A 15,525-nucleotide genomic window follows, 5' to 3' on the forward strand; every position below is an offset into this window, starting at 1 on the left:
AGTTTACCCTACCACTTCTGGGGATAGCGTGTGCGCACCTGGATTCGGCTTTTCATCCATCCCCAGCTCTTCATCGCTGGGCACCACTTGCCCCATGTAAATGAAAGCCTTAGAAGTTTTTTTTGTTTTGTTTTGTTTTTTGAACTTTACTTGGAAATAGTGTTGGATTGACTCTGACCACATGTAAGCAGAGACCTTCTCCTTTAAATCATCCATAAGTCGCCTTTCAACTGGAAAAGCCTTTGGATCTGCCCCGCCCAGCCCACTGCTGCTTCTCCACCACGCTGCCTCCTGCATCCCACTTGTAGCCTCTGTCCGCTAACACCGTCCTGGGCCATGCAGATCCCTCCGCGGCCTTCGCACCCTTCGCCGTGCTTGCCTTCTTGGAACTCTCACTAGCTGGGCCTCCAGACCTTGCTCGTGGCTCGCTCCAGCATCCTGGCTTATCCTCGAAGTCCTCACTGGGGGCTTCTGGCTCTACTCCATGCCTTAATTTCTTGTGGGCTCCAGCTCTTTCCTAAGCAACTTCTTTCTCATCCTGCTGAGGCAGAGTTTCTTCCTTGGAGCTCAGGTGGCAAGGGTGAGGGTCTTGGCCCTACAGACAGCCCCTGATCCTTCAGTTACAGCACACATGATGGACAGGTTTGTTTAAGGTGACAGGACATGTGGACAAAGAAATCACAGTGTCCCCACTTGTTGGGGGCCAGAGGTTTATTCCAATGCATTTTTCATTCTAATCCCCCTAAGCCAGGGGCACATTCACAGCTCTCTGGGTTGGAGCAGGATTGTACGAGAGCATGGAGGCTGCTGCCTACAAGACGTCAGTCAGGCCCCTCACTGCCACGGGCCCAACCATCCTCACACTAACAGCTCCGAAGATGGGGTTCTCGGAAGATGTCTGCCCGGGCATCCCACAGACCAACTGCCCTCCAGAGACATCTGCCTGATGTCCCTCAGTCCTCCAACTGAGCTTGTCCAAAGAACCCTTGATCGAAAGAAAAACAACTGCCTCCCCTATATGCCATCCCTCCACCCTGCAAGGCCCAAGGATCGCCCTGTTCTCTTCTCTCCTCTGCACTTAACTGCCCCAGCCTCCCTTTCTTCTATCTTCTTTTTTACATCTTTGAATGTCTGCAGCTGCCTCTAAGCAAACTCTGCCTCCAGCCCATTCCCCTCCATCCCATCCAGTCCCAGCAGCCGGCAGGATCCCTCTGAAGCAGCCACACTGAGATGACATAAAGCCCAGCCGACCAGTTCCCTCGAATCCCTTCCTGCTTCAGTAGCCCCCAGCGCTGGGGTGGTGTAGGCTGGCCTCCTGCACCCTCTCTGTCCCTGCCTGTCTCCACAATGACTCCCATGCTGGGCCTCCTCCCCTCCTCAAGGGCTGCCTCCTCTGCTCAGAACAGTCTTCACTGGAGCATTTTACTAGCGCCCGGCACAGAGCAGCCCTTTGCGAGTGAGAATGGGTGAATGGTAATCAAATGAGTAAGTGAGCTGCAGCCACTGCCAAGACCCCACCTCAGGGCTTCAGTGACCAACCAAGGAACCTTACTTGGACCTCTGAGGAGACGGGGTGGCAGGAAGCATCACGGAAGGCCACCCTCAACACTCTCTGCCTTGGCTGACACAGGCACGGATGTGGCCCAGGGTCCTGGCCCTGAAGAGTCACTCCTCAGAATCCCGATTCACCGAAGCTGCTAAACTGAGTTAACTGCCCAGCCTGCCTAGTCCCAAGATGCTGCTCAAGCTGTAGCGAGGTAGAACACCAGCCCCCCCTTCTCTTTCTGCTCACTCCATGCATGCTTGGCTCATGCTCTGCTTTCATCTGCCAGTGTCCCCTGCAGGACCCCAACACCTGCCCACTGGGACGCTTCCCAGCCTCCCTGTCTGTCCTCCAGCGCTTGTCACGGAGCTCTGCTGGGCCAGGTACTGGGTGCTGTGATGCAGTGCAAGTCCTCATCATCTCACGCTCCAGAACCAGAGGCAAACATACCACCCTCCTCCCCACCGCAGTCAGGGCCTCTGGGAGCAGAGGCCTGGGCACTGCTAGGCTTTGAGGCTCCCAAAATGATTTTTTTTTTTAAAAAGGATGAAATATATATACAAGGCTAATCACTGTAATATATTTAAATGTGTATATCGAACAATTTAACAAAAAGAGTGTAGTGAAGTTGTGCTATCCACTACATGACTATAGAATTCCTTGAAACCTACACTGATTCCTAATGCGACTGCTCCTGGTGCTGTCCTGTCACAGCCAGGTGGAGGCGACCCCTGTGGCTAGAGGAAGCTGAGATTGGCGTAAGTGGGGCCCAGCCACTGGCTACAACATGGTCTGGAGGGGTGAAGGCAACACAGAGCTAGCCTTCAGATCATCTTGTTTAATTGATAGTGTTTTTAAATGCTTTGAATTTCCTGTGAATCAAGAGATTTCACACACAAAACCAAATCTTTGGCTTCTTTTGAGAAGTCCAGACCTGATACACTGGGCTTACCTGTTCACATGGCACCAGCTGGTTGAGACCATCAGCACCCAACCCTTTAGAGCCCAGCGCCTGCAGGCATTTGAGTTTGTGAAAGCTGGTTGGAAAAAAAACAAGGATTAGGAGGGTAGAGGAAGGTAACAGAAGGGCAAGTCCCAAGGGAGCTGAGCAGGGCAACCCGGCTCAATACTTGGGCTGGGTAAGTCCCCAGGCGCAGGCAAGTGTGTGTGGCACCACAATCAACAGCTCATTACCAGGACTCTGCCCAGACCTTTTGGGGAAAAGATTTCATCATGAGTAGCGTGTACATGCCTTCTGATACAGTAAAAGGAAAGTAGGGGGAAGAGTACACATTTTGTGGAAGAAAAAACTAACAGAAAAAATAAGTCTCTTTTTGCATTTTGGTTTGCAGGTGAAAGAACTGATAACTGACATTTTATGTATATTTTAAAGCCTTCATCTGTAGTACAGAGAAGAGAAGGTGGGCTTTCAGTATGACAATCACAAATGTGGGCCTTTATAGTCTTTGAATGTACAAAACACTTTAAAGAAAAGCCGTTAAGCTTGTCTTTGCCTTGTTTACATCAGTGCATTCTGATTTTGAGCCATCCATCATATTTTTTCCTAACAACCACTGCTGTAGGGCTTATGAAATTTAAAGTCTTCTACTCATGTGAGAACCAGCCTAATCTTTTAAGTGTCTTTGTGTGTAAAGAAAAGGTACCCAGCTAGGTTTTTCCCTAACGTGAGAATTCCTCCTGTCTTCTCTGCTGTTTTCAGAGTCAGAGTTGTTTCAAACAAATTGTTGTTCCAGTCAAAGAAAAAATGCCCTTGCCTTGACACTTTTTCTCAGCTTCAAATCCAGCATGCAAGCCCGGACTTGAATCAATTAGTCTTTCCTAATGGGGCAAGTGCACATGGCTCAGCCTTGGTGAGATTCTTTCCACTCACTGCTCTAGGGATGGTCCATGCACACCAGTGAAAGAAGTCTGGCTTGAGTGGGTGCATGGCGAAGGTGCACACCTTGTCCACTGGCGCCTGGGCCACTGCTGGCTGCCGTACCCTGGGCCCAGCGCCTGGCAAGCCCTGGTCAATGTTCAGCCCATGACGAGTTCAGTCACTGAGGACCCATCAGCTTTGAATGTTATGCTGCTGTTCAAATGCACACATCTGACGACGATGTAAAACGTGTCTACCACGGGATGTTTCCTACAACCACGTCCTAAATACTGCAAGGCAGGGTCGGCGTGGCAGAACGTACCCGGCTCTTGTATTTGGCATCTTAGCGAACGTATCTGTTTTAATTTTGTGTGTCATTTTTGTGTCTTGCACTTTTTGTTGTTTTTTGGAAACACCAGTTTGTTCTACAACAATAAAGTTCACGGCACAGTTTCCAACATGAAAGCAGTATGTCGTTGCTCCGGGAGGACTCACCTCACTCACAGGCCCTGCCCACGCGGCCTCGGCCCGGCTGCGACCTCCTCGCGGAGACTGCTGCTCGGGATCTTCCCACGGCCTCGCTCAGCGTCCTCCCTGACCCCCCGACCACTCTGTCTACACTAGTCCCCGGCCAGTTACCGCTGTAGGAGCGCGGGGGCGACGTTCGCGGGGCCCACGGCACAGCCCGCGGGCACTGGACACTTGCGACCACACCGTAAGCACGGTCGTCGAAACTCGAACTCGACCCCCCACGACCGGACGGCTGGGGCAGAACCCACGGACCCCGCGCGCGGGCCTCTGGAAGTTGTAGTTCGGCGCCGCCTGCGCAGGCGCAGTCCCAGTCAAACGCGGACGTGGCCTTCGTCCGGCCATCCGACAGGGGAATGCGGCGTGGAAGGGTTTTGGGGCGGGGAGGCGAGGCTAAGGCCGGCGGGGGTCCTCGAAGCCTAGCTCGTACTCCGAACGCACGAGCCACTGCCCCGGGCGGGGGCGAGGCGAGCACGGAAACGACCGGAAGTGCGCGCGCCGCCCTCTGGGAGATGTAGTTGGGCGCCCGCCCGCGCAGGCCCAGACCCGGCTGGTGGCGACCGCGGCCTTTGTCCTGCCGTCCGGCTGGTGAGTGACACTGGGGCGGTCGGAACGGGGGAGGCCGAGACGGGCGGGCATCCGGGGTCTTCCCGCGTGCGTCTGTAGAGTCCCTTTTCCTGCTTTGGGCCCGGGTCTGGTTGCTTCGGGGGCGGTGGGGGCGGTGGGGGCGGGGCCTAGTGGGCGGGGCCCGGATTGGGGGTGGGGGTGTCTCCGGGTTCGAGAGGAGGAGTTGGGGCCAGGGTGGGGCCCTGGCTTTGGCAAAAGGGGTGGGAGCCTCCGGCTTCCGGGTCTCAGAGATACTAGCTGGTCCGACCCTCCAGAGACTGGAGCCATCCTGACCTGCATCCTTCCCCTGCTTTGCTGGGACGTCCGGGGTTTGGAGGGTGGGGAGGGCCGAGGCCCCACTGCGAAGTCAGCTCTGGAGCTTCATCTTACTGAGCGGCTTCTCAGGATGATCGTGAGGGAGACCAAAAGCGCAACATTTCACTCCCAGCCGCCTAGGACCCAGAAAACAGCCTCATTATGTTAAAGTCATTGAGTACCATCCAGGCTCCTTCATTAATTCAGCAAGCCATATTTAGATGTCCTGGGTGCCAGGCCCTATCCTAAACCAAGAGCCCCGAATATTGTCTCGGACCCCAGAGCCCCCAGGAGAGGCAGGGAGATGATAAGAAACCTGTCGACACATAACTCCCGTCCTGGAAACTGCTGTGAAGACAACAGGACACAAGTGGGATGGGACAGAATTGGGTGCCTAGGAAGCATCATCAAGGGGAGGTACAGAGAGACAAGGGAAATGCATACTACCTTTGGCCTGAGTTTCCTACGGGGCACTTGGCCAGGGATGAGGGCCCTGCCTGTTGTGGATGCTAAGCAGATGCTCGCTGAAGTCTTCCAGCACCGATTGCCTTCACGTGTATACTGCTGCGTGCCAGGCTCCATATTCAGCCCTTGCCACACCCTAATTCCTATGATCTCTGTGCTGGGTCACCACTCTCATTTTATGGGAGGGGGAAACTGAGGCCAACAGTGCCTAAAGACTCCGTAACCGTCTAGCTTTCTGTCATAGTAACAAATAGTCATCACCCACCTAGGCAACTGGGGGTGTGCCCCTTGCCCGCCCGTGGCCCTCAGTTTTCCTATTTGTGAAATGGGCTGGGAAAATTCAAGGTGATCTGTCAACAATGCCTGGAGTAGTACTGGGCACACAGTAGGTGCTTGGAAAATGCCAAGCTGAGGTTTCACTGCTGCTGGGTTTGGCCTGGGTGCAGGGCTCCAGGCTCTAGCAGCTAGAACCCCTCCTACTCGCACATAGATTCCAGGGTGTGGGGTTTCTGGTCACCACAGGCACTCGCCCAGTCTCTCGCATCCCCGTGCCCCCAGAACTGCCTGCAGAGGAGCTGGCTGTTCCTGTAAGAGGCCAGAGGAGGAGGGAATGACTGCTGGGCTCCTCACTGCCGGGGCCCCGGTGAGTACACCACCACCCTCCCACTCAGGCCTCCCGGGCCTCCTCAGGTCCCCACCAGACTCCTTCTGCTCTCAGGGCCTTTACCCTTACTCTGCCCCCGGCCAGGAATGTCTTTGGCCAGCTCCGTCTTCCTCCAGATCTCCCACCTCACCACCTCTGAGAGGCTCCTCCTGATTCCTTCACCTGCCCTATTCTGCCCTGGCAGACAGCACTCAATCATTCCACTCATGTGTCTGGCTCTTTCTCAACACAGGGTTCTGGTGTGTACTCCCGGCTCACTCTCTCCATCCAGTCCCTTAGGCGACAGGGACTTAGCACCTGCCATTGACCAGGTGCCCTTCCAGGCACTGTTGTAGGAATTGCAGGTACAGGAACAGACAGGACGAGCAAAAAATCACCATCCCTCTGGGGCTTACAGTCCCTACGAGGAATGTCAATGTGCCAAGTGTTGTGCAGGGAAATGAGGCCCAGAAGAAGGTGGGCTTGGGCACCAGGCATTAGCCAATATAGCCCAGAAGGCCTCCCTGAGGAAGTGGCCCCCAAACAGAGGCCTGCAGGGGGGTAGGGAGTGAGATCAAGGCCCACAGGAATAATGTTCCAGGCCGGGGGAATACTATGAGCAAAGGCCTGGAGGTGGAACCCACTAGGCACTTTCCGTAAGGGGCAGGCACACACATGTAACAGGAAGACTGAGAACAAGGTCTCCTAGGCCAACTGCCGGGGGCCTAGGGCCTTGGAAGCAGTTCTGATCATCTTTGCCACGTGCAAAGGCCCAGAACACAGTAGGCACTCAGTGAATGGGTGGAAATGTGCCAAAGCCTGAGGTCAGTGCTGGACACACTGCACCTTATCCTGCCCCCACATCAGCCCCATGAGGTTGCAAGGAGGAAACTAAGACCCAGAGGCACGTCACAGCCCTGAGGCCACACAGCTGGGAGTGGCTGAGCCAGGACGCCTGGGCCCAGCTCAGACCACGTGCGCCCACCAACATCCCCAGCGCTCAGCACACATCCCACTGCCTTCGTGGCTATTCCAGCAGCGCCCCGCCCATTTTCTCTAGCGCACTGACCCCCCTGGGGTGTCATTTTTCGTCAGCGCCCAGACCCTGCAACTAGCACACGAGCACCACGTGGCCAGGTGTGCGTCTCTTGTTTCCCTGGCATCTGCGGTGCCCAGAACCGTGACCTCCGCTCACTAGGACTCTGCAGATAACCACTAAGACCTATTGAGTCTGGAAAATATAGCAGAAATGGGGAAATTGGTGAAAGAAAATAAAACCTCCCCAAGCCCCCCAGCACACCTACCTGAATGGTGGCTCACACAGGTAAAGCACCCACTCTGCCAGGCCCGGGGCACACACATCATGTGAACTCCCTTACTCCTCCCAACAGGCTTCTCGGGGAGTTCTCACTAACTCACAGATGAGGGCAGGGAGGCACAGAGCACTTTAAAAGATGGACCTGGGGCTGGAGTTTGAAGCCCAATCATCTGGGTCCAGGGCCGAGTCTTGACAGTGCCACCCCCCAGATGCCTAGTTCATACCCTCTGCTGCCCCACATCTCCCCTTCTTTGGCGGGAGAAACGGTAGCAGAGGCAGATGCTGCCCGTTGGGCCAGGATCCAGTATTTAGGCACCGTGTGTCCCTCACTGCCCCTCACTCGGGTCAGTGACACCCAACGTCAAGGTGAGGGCCTGGACTTTGCCTCTGCTCCCCACATACCCGCCCCCCCCCACCGCCATCTACAGCACTTCATTTGGTGAGATGAAACTGCCTTTGTGGAGGATGTCTGCCCCTGCCCCTCATGTGCCTTTAAGAAAATTGTAAATTCCCCACCCAGTCGCGGAAGAAACGGGCCTTGTGTGGGAATTTCAGAAACACACACAAGTGGGGGGGTGACGGGATCACCCAGGAGCCACCATTAGCCTTTCTCCTTGGGGATCATGTTCTTACCCCAATATGTAAACGTCCAAAATCAAAGACTAGGAAACGGTTCCCAGAGGTCCCGTTACTGGCCCCCCCCTTGGGTTCACCTGCTTGTTCCCACCACTCCACTCGCTCTTTTCTCTCGCCCCACATTGTATTCAGGAATCGTCATGCACAGCGCAGATTTACATGAGTCTGCGGCTTGGTGACTGCAGGTATGGACACCAGGGAACGTTCTAGCTGATGGGTGGGAGGTTTTCTGTCCCCTCCCTCGGTCACTGCCATGATGGCATCTCAGGGGTGCTTGCACGACTAGGGTGTGTCCTCTTATATCCTAAGACCCCCTTTCCTCCAGCAGAGCCCCCAGGCCCCCCAGGAAAACCTGGCCCAAATCCTCAGACCTGAGAAAACCCCTCCCTGCCTCAGCTTGGCTGTCGCTGTCCACCAGCTGCTCCCACTAGCAGCCATTGCCAGGCTTGGCCTAGGTGAGGACATTTGTATGTGACATTTGTTTCAGGAGCAAGTGACCTTTGAGGACGTGGTTGTGGACTTCACCCAGGAGGAGTGGGGGCAGCTGGAGCCTGCCCAGAGGACCCTGTACCACGATGTGATGCTGGAGACCTTCAGGCTCCTGGTCTCCGTGGGTAAGGCCACGCCTGAACCCCCGATGGTCTGCCCCCAGCACAGATTCTAATTCTCCTGGGTTAAAAGTAGGGGTAGGTCTGGGCCTTAAAAGCAAATACCTGGGATGAGTTTTGGGCCTTAGATTCCTGATGTTTGGTTGCAAGTTACAGATCCCACCTGAAAACGCCAGAAGCAGGAAATCATGGGGCAAGAGGGCCATAGTGGGTCCCATGACTGCAGAATCCCAGGGTAGACCTGAGTTCTCCTGGGGCCTGTCAGGAGTCCCCCTTCATACCTCCTCCCTCTGGGTCCAGGGCCGAGTCTTGACAGCGCCACCTCTTTCTGCCTCCATTCACAGACGGGCCCCGGAGGTGAGGAGAGCTGCCACAGCACCTCTTGTGTGTCTGAGACCAGCCAAAAAGACAGGGTCTGTGTGGGGGGCCCCCATGGAAGGCCGTGGGTTGTCTTGTGTGGCAGCTCAGTCCCCTCCATGCTGGTCATTGTTGCCAGCGGGCGGGGAGGCAGGAGAGCTTGGATTGGCCGGGGTGGGGTCACACATCCCCCCAGAGCCAGGGTTGGGGTCCCTCCAGGGCCTGACACCAGGGCCTCTTCCACAACTGTGGCCTCTGGGGCCTGCAGCCAAGTGGGTCCCAGAAGAAGGAAGGTGGAGTGGACAGAGGGGTGAGAAGGGTCCTGGAACACAAAGGCGCACCTGTGGGTCTCCCTCGAGCAGGATGCTGGCTCCCCAAGCTGGACGTCATCTCCCTGCTGGAGCAGGAGGAGGAGCTGTGGGCGGTGGATGAGGGGGTTCCCCGGGGTGCGTGCTCAGGTGAGGGGAGAGCCCTGCAGGGCTGGGAGGAGCCCATTCACCCCCGGGGCACTGTCTCTCCATATCTCCTCTCGCATTCTTCTGAGCAAACTGACTACTCAGTCTTTCAGTAAACGTGCACCAAGCACCTGTTCTGCTGTGAATGGGACCTTCAGTGAATTCACATTCTTGGTGAGGGAAGGGGCACGCAGTAAACAGGTAGAATGACAGCTGCACAAGACGCTCACGGCGTATGATGAATGCTGAGGAAGTAAACACGGGTCAAAGGCAGAGGCCAGGTTGTGCGGAGGACCTGAGCAGAGATGAGGCAAGCCTTTCCAGGGAGGGGACGTGTGAGCCGTGAGTCATGAGAACAGTGCCACCATGAAACAAGCTGGCGGAACAGAATTCCAGGCAGAAGGAACAGCAAGTGCAAAGGCACTGGGGTTGGGCAGCAGCCTGCTCTTCCTGTGTAACAAACACTCCAGCCTCAGTGGTTTAAACCACAGAATCTTTTACAACTCATGTATCTGTGGGTCGGTGGATCCAGTCTGGGCTTTTCCACGTGCCCCGTGGGGCTGTGTTCTTCATACATCTTATCCAGCTCCTGAGACCAGTACCAGCCTTGCAGGAGGTGGGGCTTCCCGGCACTTGTGTCGGGCCCTGACCCAGTTTCAGCAGCAGCCCATCACCAGGGCCCAGGAGAAATGGCCAGTGTGGGCGAGGGGGTCACGACTGAGTCTCTCCAGCTTCAGGAGTAGCCAGCCCTTACCTAGGATATTAGCTTCTTATGACTGTCGTAACAAAGTACCACAAGCTTAGCGGCTTAAAGCAACACGAATCGTCTTCCCATTCTGGAGGCCAGCGCACCACAGTGCAGGCAGCATTCCTTCTGCAGAGCCTGGCGAGAACCCATTTCCTTTCACTCTCCAGCTTGCAGAGGTGCCCGCGTTCCTTGGCTCACAGCCTTGTCCATCGTCCAAGTGAGCATGGCCCTGAGCTCTTCTCCCGTCACCCTGGCCCCGGCCCTCCTACGTGTCTCTCCCTCTCAGATCAGAACTCTTGTGATTGCCTTGGGCCCGCCAGGGTAATCCAGGGTAATCGCAGAGGATTAGCTAATGTCAGAGGACTGGCAACCTTCCTTCCTCGCTGGTTCTGGGAATTAGAACACGGACATGTTTGGGAGCCACCGTTTTGCCAGCCACACCTGGCGTGACCTTCTTTTTCCCCCCTGAACACTTCATTAGAGCGTAACGTAAACGGGCAGGGCGCCCACCTCACACCTTAGGCCAGTCCAGCGTTGGGGTGGGACGGCAGGCACTGAGGCCGTGGATGTGCAGGGCAGACTGGGTCCCGGGGCCAAAAGGCAGTCCTGCCAGGAAGGAGGAGGAGGGGATGCATTTGTTTGTTCGTGCAGCATGTCTGCTGGCCTCTGCTGGGGGCGAGGTGCAGTGGTGACCGAGGGGGACAGAAGCCCTGCCCTCAGGGAGCTCCCAGTGGGTGAGACAGACCCGACAGACCAGATCCAAGTCCTCTTGTTCGCCTCGGGTCATTTACCCCTACTTCTGGCGATACACATCTCAGCTGTCTCCGGGCTGGGGGGGGCCGGTGGTCTCTTTACACCTGGCCGATGTGGAACAACAGCAAGAGACCACCAGGAAGAAACTGGACCTGAGCAGTGGGAGGGCTGGGCTGGCTGGTCCTTCACCTGTGAGAGGCGGCTCTTCTTCCATCACCACCTGGCACTTGGAGGCTGCTTTCGCCAGGCCCGGCAGCTGCTCTGCCCCTTCCAGCCTGGGGCATCTGTTGGCAACTTCCCTAGATGCTCGCTGTCCGCCCCGCGTCCTCTCCCTGCCCTCATTCTCTGTGCTCCCCTTGCAAGCTCCCTTCGCATCCCTACGCCAGGTCCCCCACCCCTGACTATTCTCTGTGCTTTCCCTCCTGCTCCTGCTCCTTCCCTGATTTGCAAAGCTGTATTTTTAAGTGGTCAAAGCCACCTGTGCCTTCAGCCTTTCAAAACCATCCGTTTTAGTCTTTAGCCACCCACCCACCACAAACTCTTCCCCCCAAACTGAAATTAAAGAACATCTCCATTTTTGTTTCAGATTTGGAAACTCGACCCAAAACCAGACTGTCAGCTCCAAAGCAAGACGTCACGGAGAGAACAGCCAGCAGTGTCCTGGTGGGAAGGTTCCTGGGGGACAGCCTGTGGTACCCTGAGGGTGGCGACGCCGAGGGCCGCCGGGGACAGAGCCGTGCGGCGCGAGCAGCCCTCACGCCTGGGAAGACGCCCGCGCAGCAGCAGCAGCAGGGCAATGGGTTCGGGGAAAACCTGACTCTGAAGCCCAGAGTCCCACCTCAGCCACCGGCTCCCGAAAGACACGGCCTCCGCATGCCGGGGACGCGCGGGAAGAGGGGCAAGCCAGAACCAGAGTTCAGTGCCCAACAGAAAACGGACGCAAAGGAGAAGCCCTACAAATGTCAGGCCTGTGGAAAGGCCTTCGGTCACAGCTCAGCACTTACCGAGCACCACCGCACGCACACGGGAGAGAGACCCTATGAGTGTCACGAATGCGGAAAAGGCTTCCGAAACAGCTCAGCACTTGCCAAACACCAGAGAATCCACACCGGTGAGAAACCGTACAAGTGCACTCAGTGTGGGAAAACCTTCAACCAGATTGCCCCACTGATCCAGCACCAGAGGACTCACACAGGGGAGAAGCCCTACGAGTGCGGGGAGTGCGGAAAGGCCTTCAGTTTCAGGTCCTCCTTCAGTCAACACGAGCGGACTCACACAGGGGAGAAGCCCTACGAGTGCGGGGAGTGCGGCAAGGCCTTCCGGCAAAGCATCCACCTCACCCAGCACCTGCGAATCCACACGGGGGAGAAGCCCTACGAGTGCGGGGAGTGCGGCAAGGCCTTCAGCCACAGCTCGTCCCTGACCAAACACCAGCGCATCCACACGGGGGAGAAGCCCTACGAGTGCCGCGAGTGTGGGAAGGCCTTCACGCAGATCACACCGCTGATTCAGCATCAGAGGACCCACACGGGAGAGAAGCCGTACGCGTGCAATGAGTGTGGGAAGGCCTTCAGCCAGAGCACGCTCCTGACCGAGCATCGGAGGATCCACACGGGAGAGAAGCCCTATGGGTGCAATGAGTGTGGGAAGACCTTCAGCCACAGCTCATCGCTCAGCCAGCACGAGCGGACTCACACGGGGGAGAAGCCCTACGAATGTCAGGATTGCGGGAAGTCATTCAGGCAGAGCACGCACCTCACTCAGCACCAGAGGATCCACACGGGGGAGAAGCCCTACGAGTGCGGGGAGTGCGGCAAGGCCTTCAGCCACAGCTCGTCCCTGACCAAACACCAGCGCATCCACACGGGGGAGAAGCCGTATGAATGTAACGCGTGTGGCAGAGCCTTCAGCCAGCTCGCCCCCCTCATTCAGCACCAGAGGATCCACACGGGGGAGAAGCCCTATGAGTGTAACGCGTGCAGCAGAGCCTTCAGCCAGAGCTCCCTTCTCATAGAACACCAGAGGATTCACACTAAGGAGAAGCCCTACGGGTGCAACGAGTGTGGAAAATCCTTCAGCCACAGCTCATCACTCAGCCAGCACGAGCGGACTCACACGGGGGAGAAGCCCTACGAATGTCAGGATTGCGGGAAGTCATTCAGGCAGAGCACCCACCTCACTCAGCACCGGAGGATCCACACAGGAGAGAAGCCATATGCGTGCAGGGACTGTGGGAAAGCCTTCACACACAGCTCGTCCCTCACCAAGCACCAGAGAACTCACACCGGGTAGGCCCACGTCACACTCGCTGGGACGTGGGAAAGCCTCAAGTCATAGCTCATCCCTTACCAGACTTGACCCAGGCACTCTCAACGGAAACAACACAAGTGTATGCATATGCAAGCCTTGGCACACAGTACACGCCCCAGACACCCTCAGAGAGAAGTGATGGAAAGGACTGTGGGAGTTTGGAGCTCCAGGTCACCCATCCCCGGATATCAGATCATCCAGACAGTAGTAGGGAGCTGTGGAGTTAGGTCACCCATCCCCGGATATCAGATCATGCAGACAGTAGTAGGGAGGTGTGGAGTTAGGTCACCCATCCCCGGATATCAGATCATCCAGACAGTAGTAGGGAGGTGTGGAGTTAGGTCACCCATCCCCGGATATCAGATCATCCAGACAGCAGTAGGGAGCTGTGGAGTTAGTGTTGAGGATCTTCAGTCATGAGTGCCCACTAATGCTACATCACAGAACCTACAGAAAAGAGAAATGGAAAAAAAAAAAAAATGTAGCAGATCTGGAGATGGCTTCTGTCCAAGGATTCACGATATTCCAAACTAGAGATTTTCAAAGCAGATGCTCTTTATATACAAGAACCAGATACACTGAGAATTTATCATTATTGCACATTACATTCTTGGGAGGGGTGCTTATGAATGGTGCAAGGTGACTATAAATTTCTCTACAGGACTCACAGGCATTAGAAACACAGATGTTGCTGTTTCACAAAAAGGAAGATTTCCTTTGTTAAGCCACCATCTTGTGAACAACAGCACCTCCACATTGGAATCTTATGTTTTGCAAGGTTTATCTCTTTTGAGAAATGTACAAGGTAATCCTCTCTTGATTGTTTCCATTGATTCTTCTTCCTGGTGTTTAGACAAGCTTTTGTTTTTGTATAATTTATCTTGAAGGTCCATAGTATTACATTAAATCCTGAATCCACTGACAGCAGTCTCTCTGACAACCACGACCCTTGAATGGTGACTTGCCATCCTCATTAGAACCCATATTTAAATTACATTGGCTGGATTTGGTCACCAACCATCAGGGTTATATCAGTTGGCCTGGTTTTCCAGTCACAATGCTGGGATGTAAGTTTCCAGTCAACTTGAAATTTCTCCCTTGGGGGAAGGACATTACAAATAGTCTTCCAACCGTCCCCAGTATGCTTGTGCAGTGCCTCCTCTCCCTTTTTTGGAATTAATCTCATACTCATTTATAAGCCACTTAAAACAGCCACCTCTGGTAGAAACAATGCAAGCCACATTGGTAAATTTAGCTATTGTCAGTTCCATTTAAGAAGCAAGAAGAAACAGGTGAAATAAATATCTGTCCCTATATATCCCATATGTTACCATTTCAACGTGTCACTCTAAAAAGCCACTGATACGATATTTTGCTTGCTTTCTGTATAGTACATCTTTGAAATCCAGCATATATTTTATGTTTGCGGCACACCTCAGGTCGCTGTAGCCTCCTTCCCGGTGTTCATTTGCCAGAGGGGGCCAGCCAGTGGCTGGACTGGGCTGGACTGGACTGGGTGGCTCAATAGCCTCAGTCTTTTGCTCAGCTCTTTTGTCCTCCTCCCTTTCCCTGGGCTTCTATCCTTGTGTTGCGTCTTGTCCTCAAGGAAACCAGATGTACTGAGAAGATGAGCTTCTTTAGGTAAATGGCATGATAGGCTCCTACCCCTGAATCTAGTGCAGAAAATAGGTCATGCCAGCCGTGCACAGTTCAGACTCTCTAGGATGATACTTCTCATCCGAGAACACTGCATTTGGAAAACATGTTAGGGCTCCTCCATTCGAGATCAGTTGAGTAAAAATGGAACCCAACCACACTCTTGCAGTCCTTTGAAAATGCCAGATCACTGAGAAACCCAGTCACACAAGCTCCTATTGTCCTACCCCCACAATGACGCACACAGGAATACAGCCCGGAGTTGGGGACCATGAGGAGGTGCCCACAGTATCAGATCTCCCCTCCCTTGGAGTGAGATGAGCATTCCCTCCCTAGCAGGGCCGCACCAGTGGAGGGAAGCTGAAGTTAAACCCACAGTGTCAGAAAAATGGCAGGGGCAAGCACATTCCTTACCAGAGGGCCTCACTTACTTGGAGAGTTGCTGGTATGTCTCAATTATTGACACAAAAGTTGAAGACCAACAAGGAAGAATGAAGGGTGTGAACAGAGATTCAGAAGAGGCCATGCAGTTTCTGCCTTGCTCACTGGGATGCTTGTGCTTGGAACCCTGAGACACCACGTAAGAAGTCCAACTGCCACCAGGCCTCCGTGCGGTTTCCTCGATACTTTTAATATCCCACCTAGGGCCAGAAAGGATTTCAGCATCTCATTTTATGTAGCTTTTCTCTTGGCTTTAATTTTTTA

General features: G+C 54.8%; 2 protein-coding genes across 4 annotated transcripts in view; both read left to right on the forward strand.

Annotated features, from left to right (window-relative positions):
* ZNF274 (zinc finger protein 274) overlaps positions 1–15,525 on the forward strand; it is a 365,529-nt gene that overhangs the window by 262,103 nt on the left and 87,901 nt on the right. The window lies entirely within an intron of this gene.
* On the forward strand, positions 4,413–14,086 carry LOC102727174 (uncharacterized). 3 transcript variants are annotated; one of them, XM_081807763.1, is made up of 5 exons: positions 4,418–4,538; positions 5,859–5,979; positions 8,421–8,547; positions 9,261–9,356; positions 11,441–14,086. In XM_081807763.1, exons 2-5 carry the CDS (start codon positions 5,947–5,949, stop codon positions 13,144–13,146), a joined length of 1,962 nt encoding a protein of 653 aa, XP_081663889.1. In that variant the 5' UTR covers positions 4,418–4,538; positions 5,859–5,946; the 3' UTR covers positions 13,147–14,086. The 3 variants fall into 3 exon arrangements, with proteins under 3 accessions (XP_081663888.1, XP_081663889.1, XP_081663887.1); XM_081807761.1 differs by lacking the exon at positions 9,261–9,356; XM_081807762.1 differs by lacking the exons at positions 5,859–5,979; positions 9,261–9,356 and having other exon boundaries at positions 4,413–4,538.

Source organism: Leptonychotes weddellii, chromosome 16 (assembly GCF_054177405.1).
Source record: "Leptonychotes weddellii isolate Sample4059 chromosome 16, ASM5417740v2, whole genome shotgun sequence".
Classification (NCBI taxonomy): domain Eukaryota; kingdom Metazoa; phylum Chordata; class Mammalia; order Carnivora; family Phocidae; genus Leptonychotes; species Leptonychotes weddellii.

Bases quoted from the DNA above. Each gene is read 5' to 3' on its own strand.
- LOC102727174 (XM_081807763.1), top strand. From the start codon at position 5,947: ATGACTGCTGGGCTCCTCACTGCCGGGGCCCCG. The intron at 5,980-8,420 runs GTGAGTACACCA...CATTTGTTTCAG, and splicing joins TCCTCACTGCCGGGGCCCCG to GAGCAAGTGACCTTTGAGGA. The intron at 9,357-11,440 runs GTGAGGGGAGAG...TTTTTGTTTCAG, and splicing joins TCCCCGGGGTGCGTGCTCAG to ATTTGGAAACTCGACCCAAA.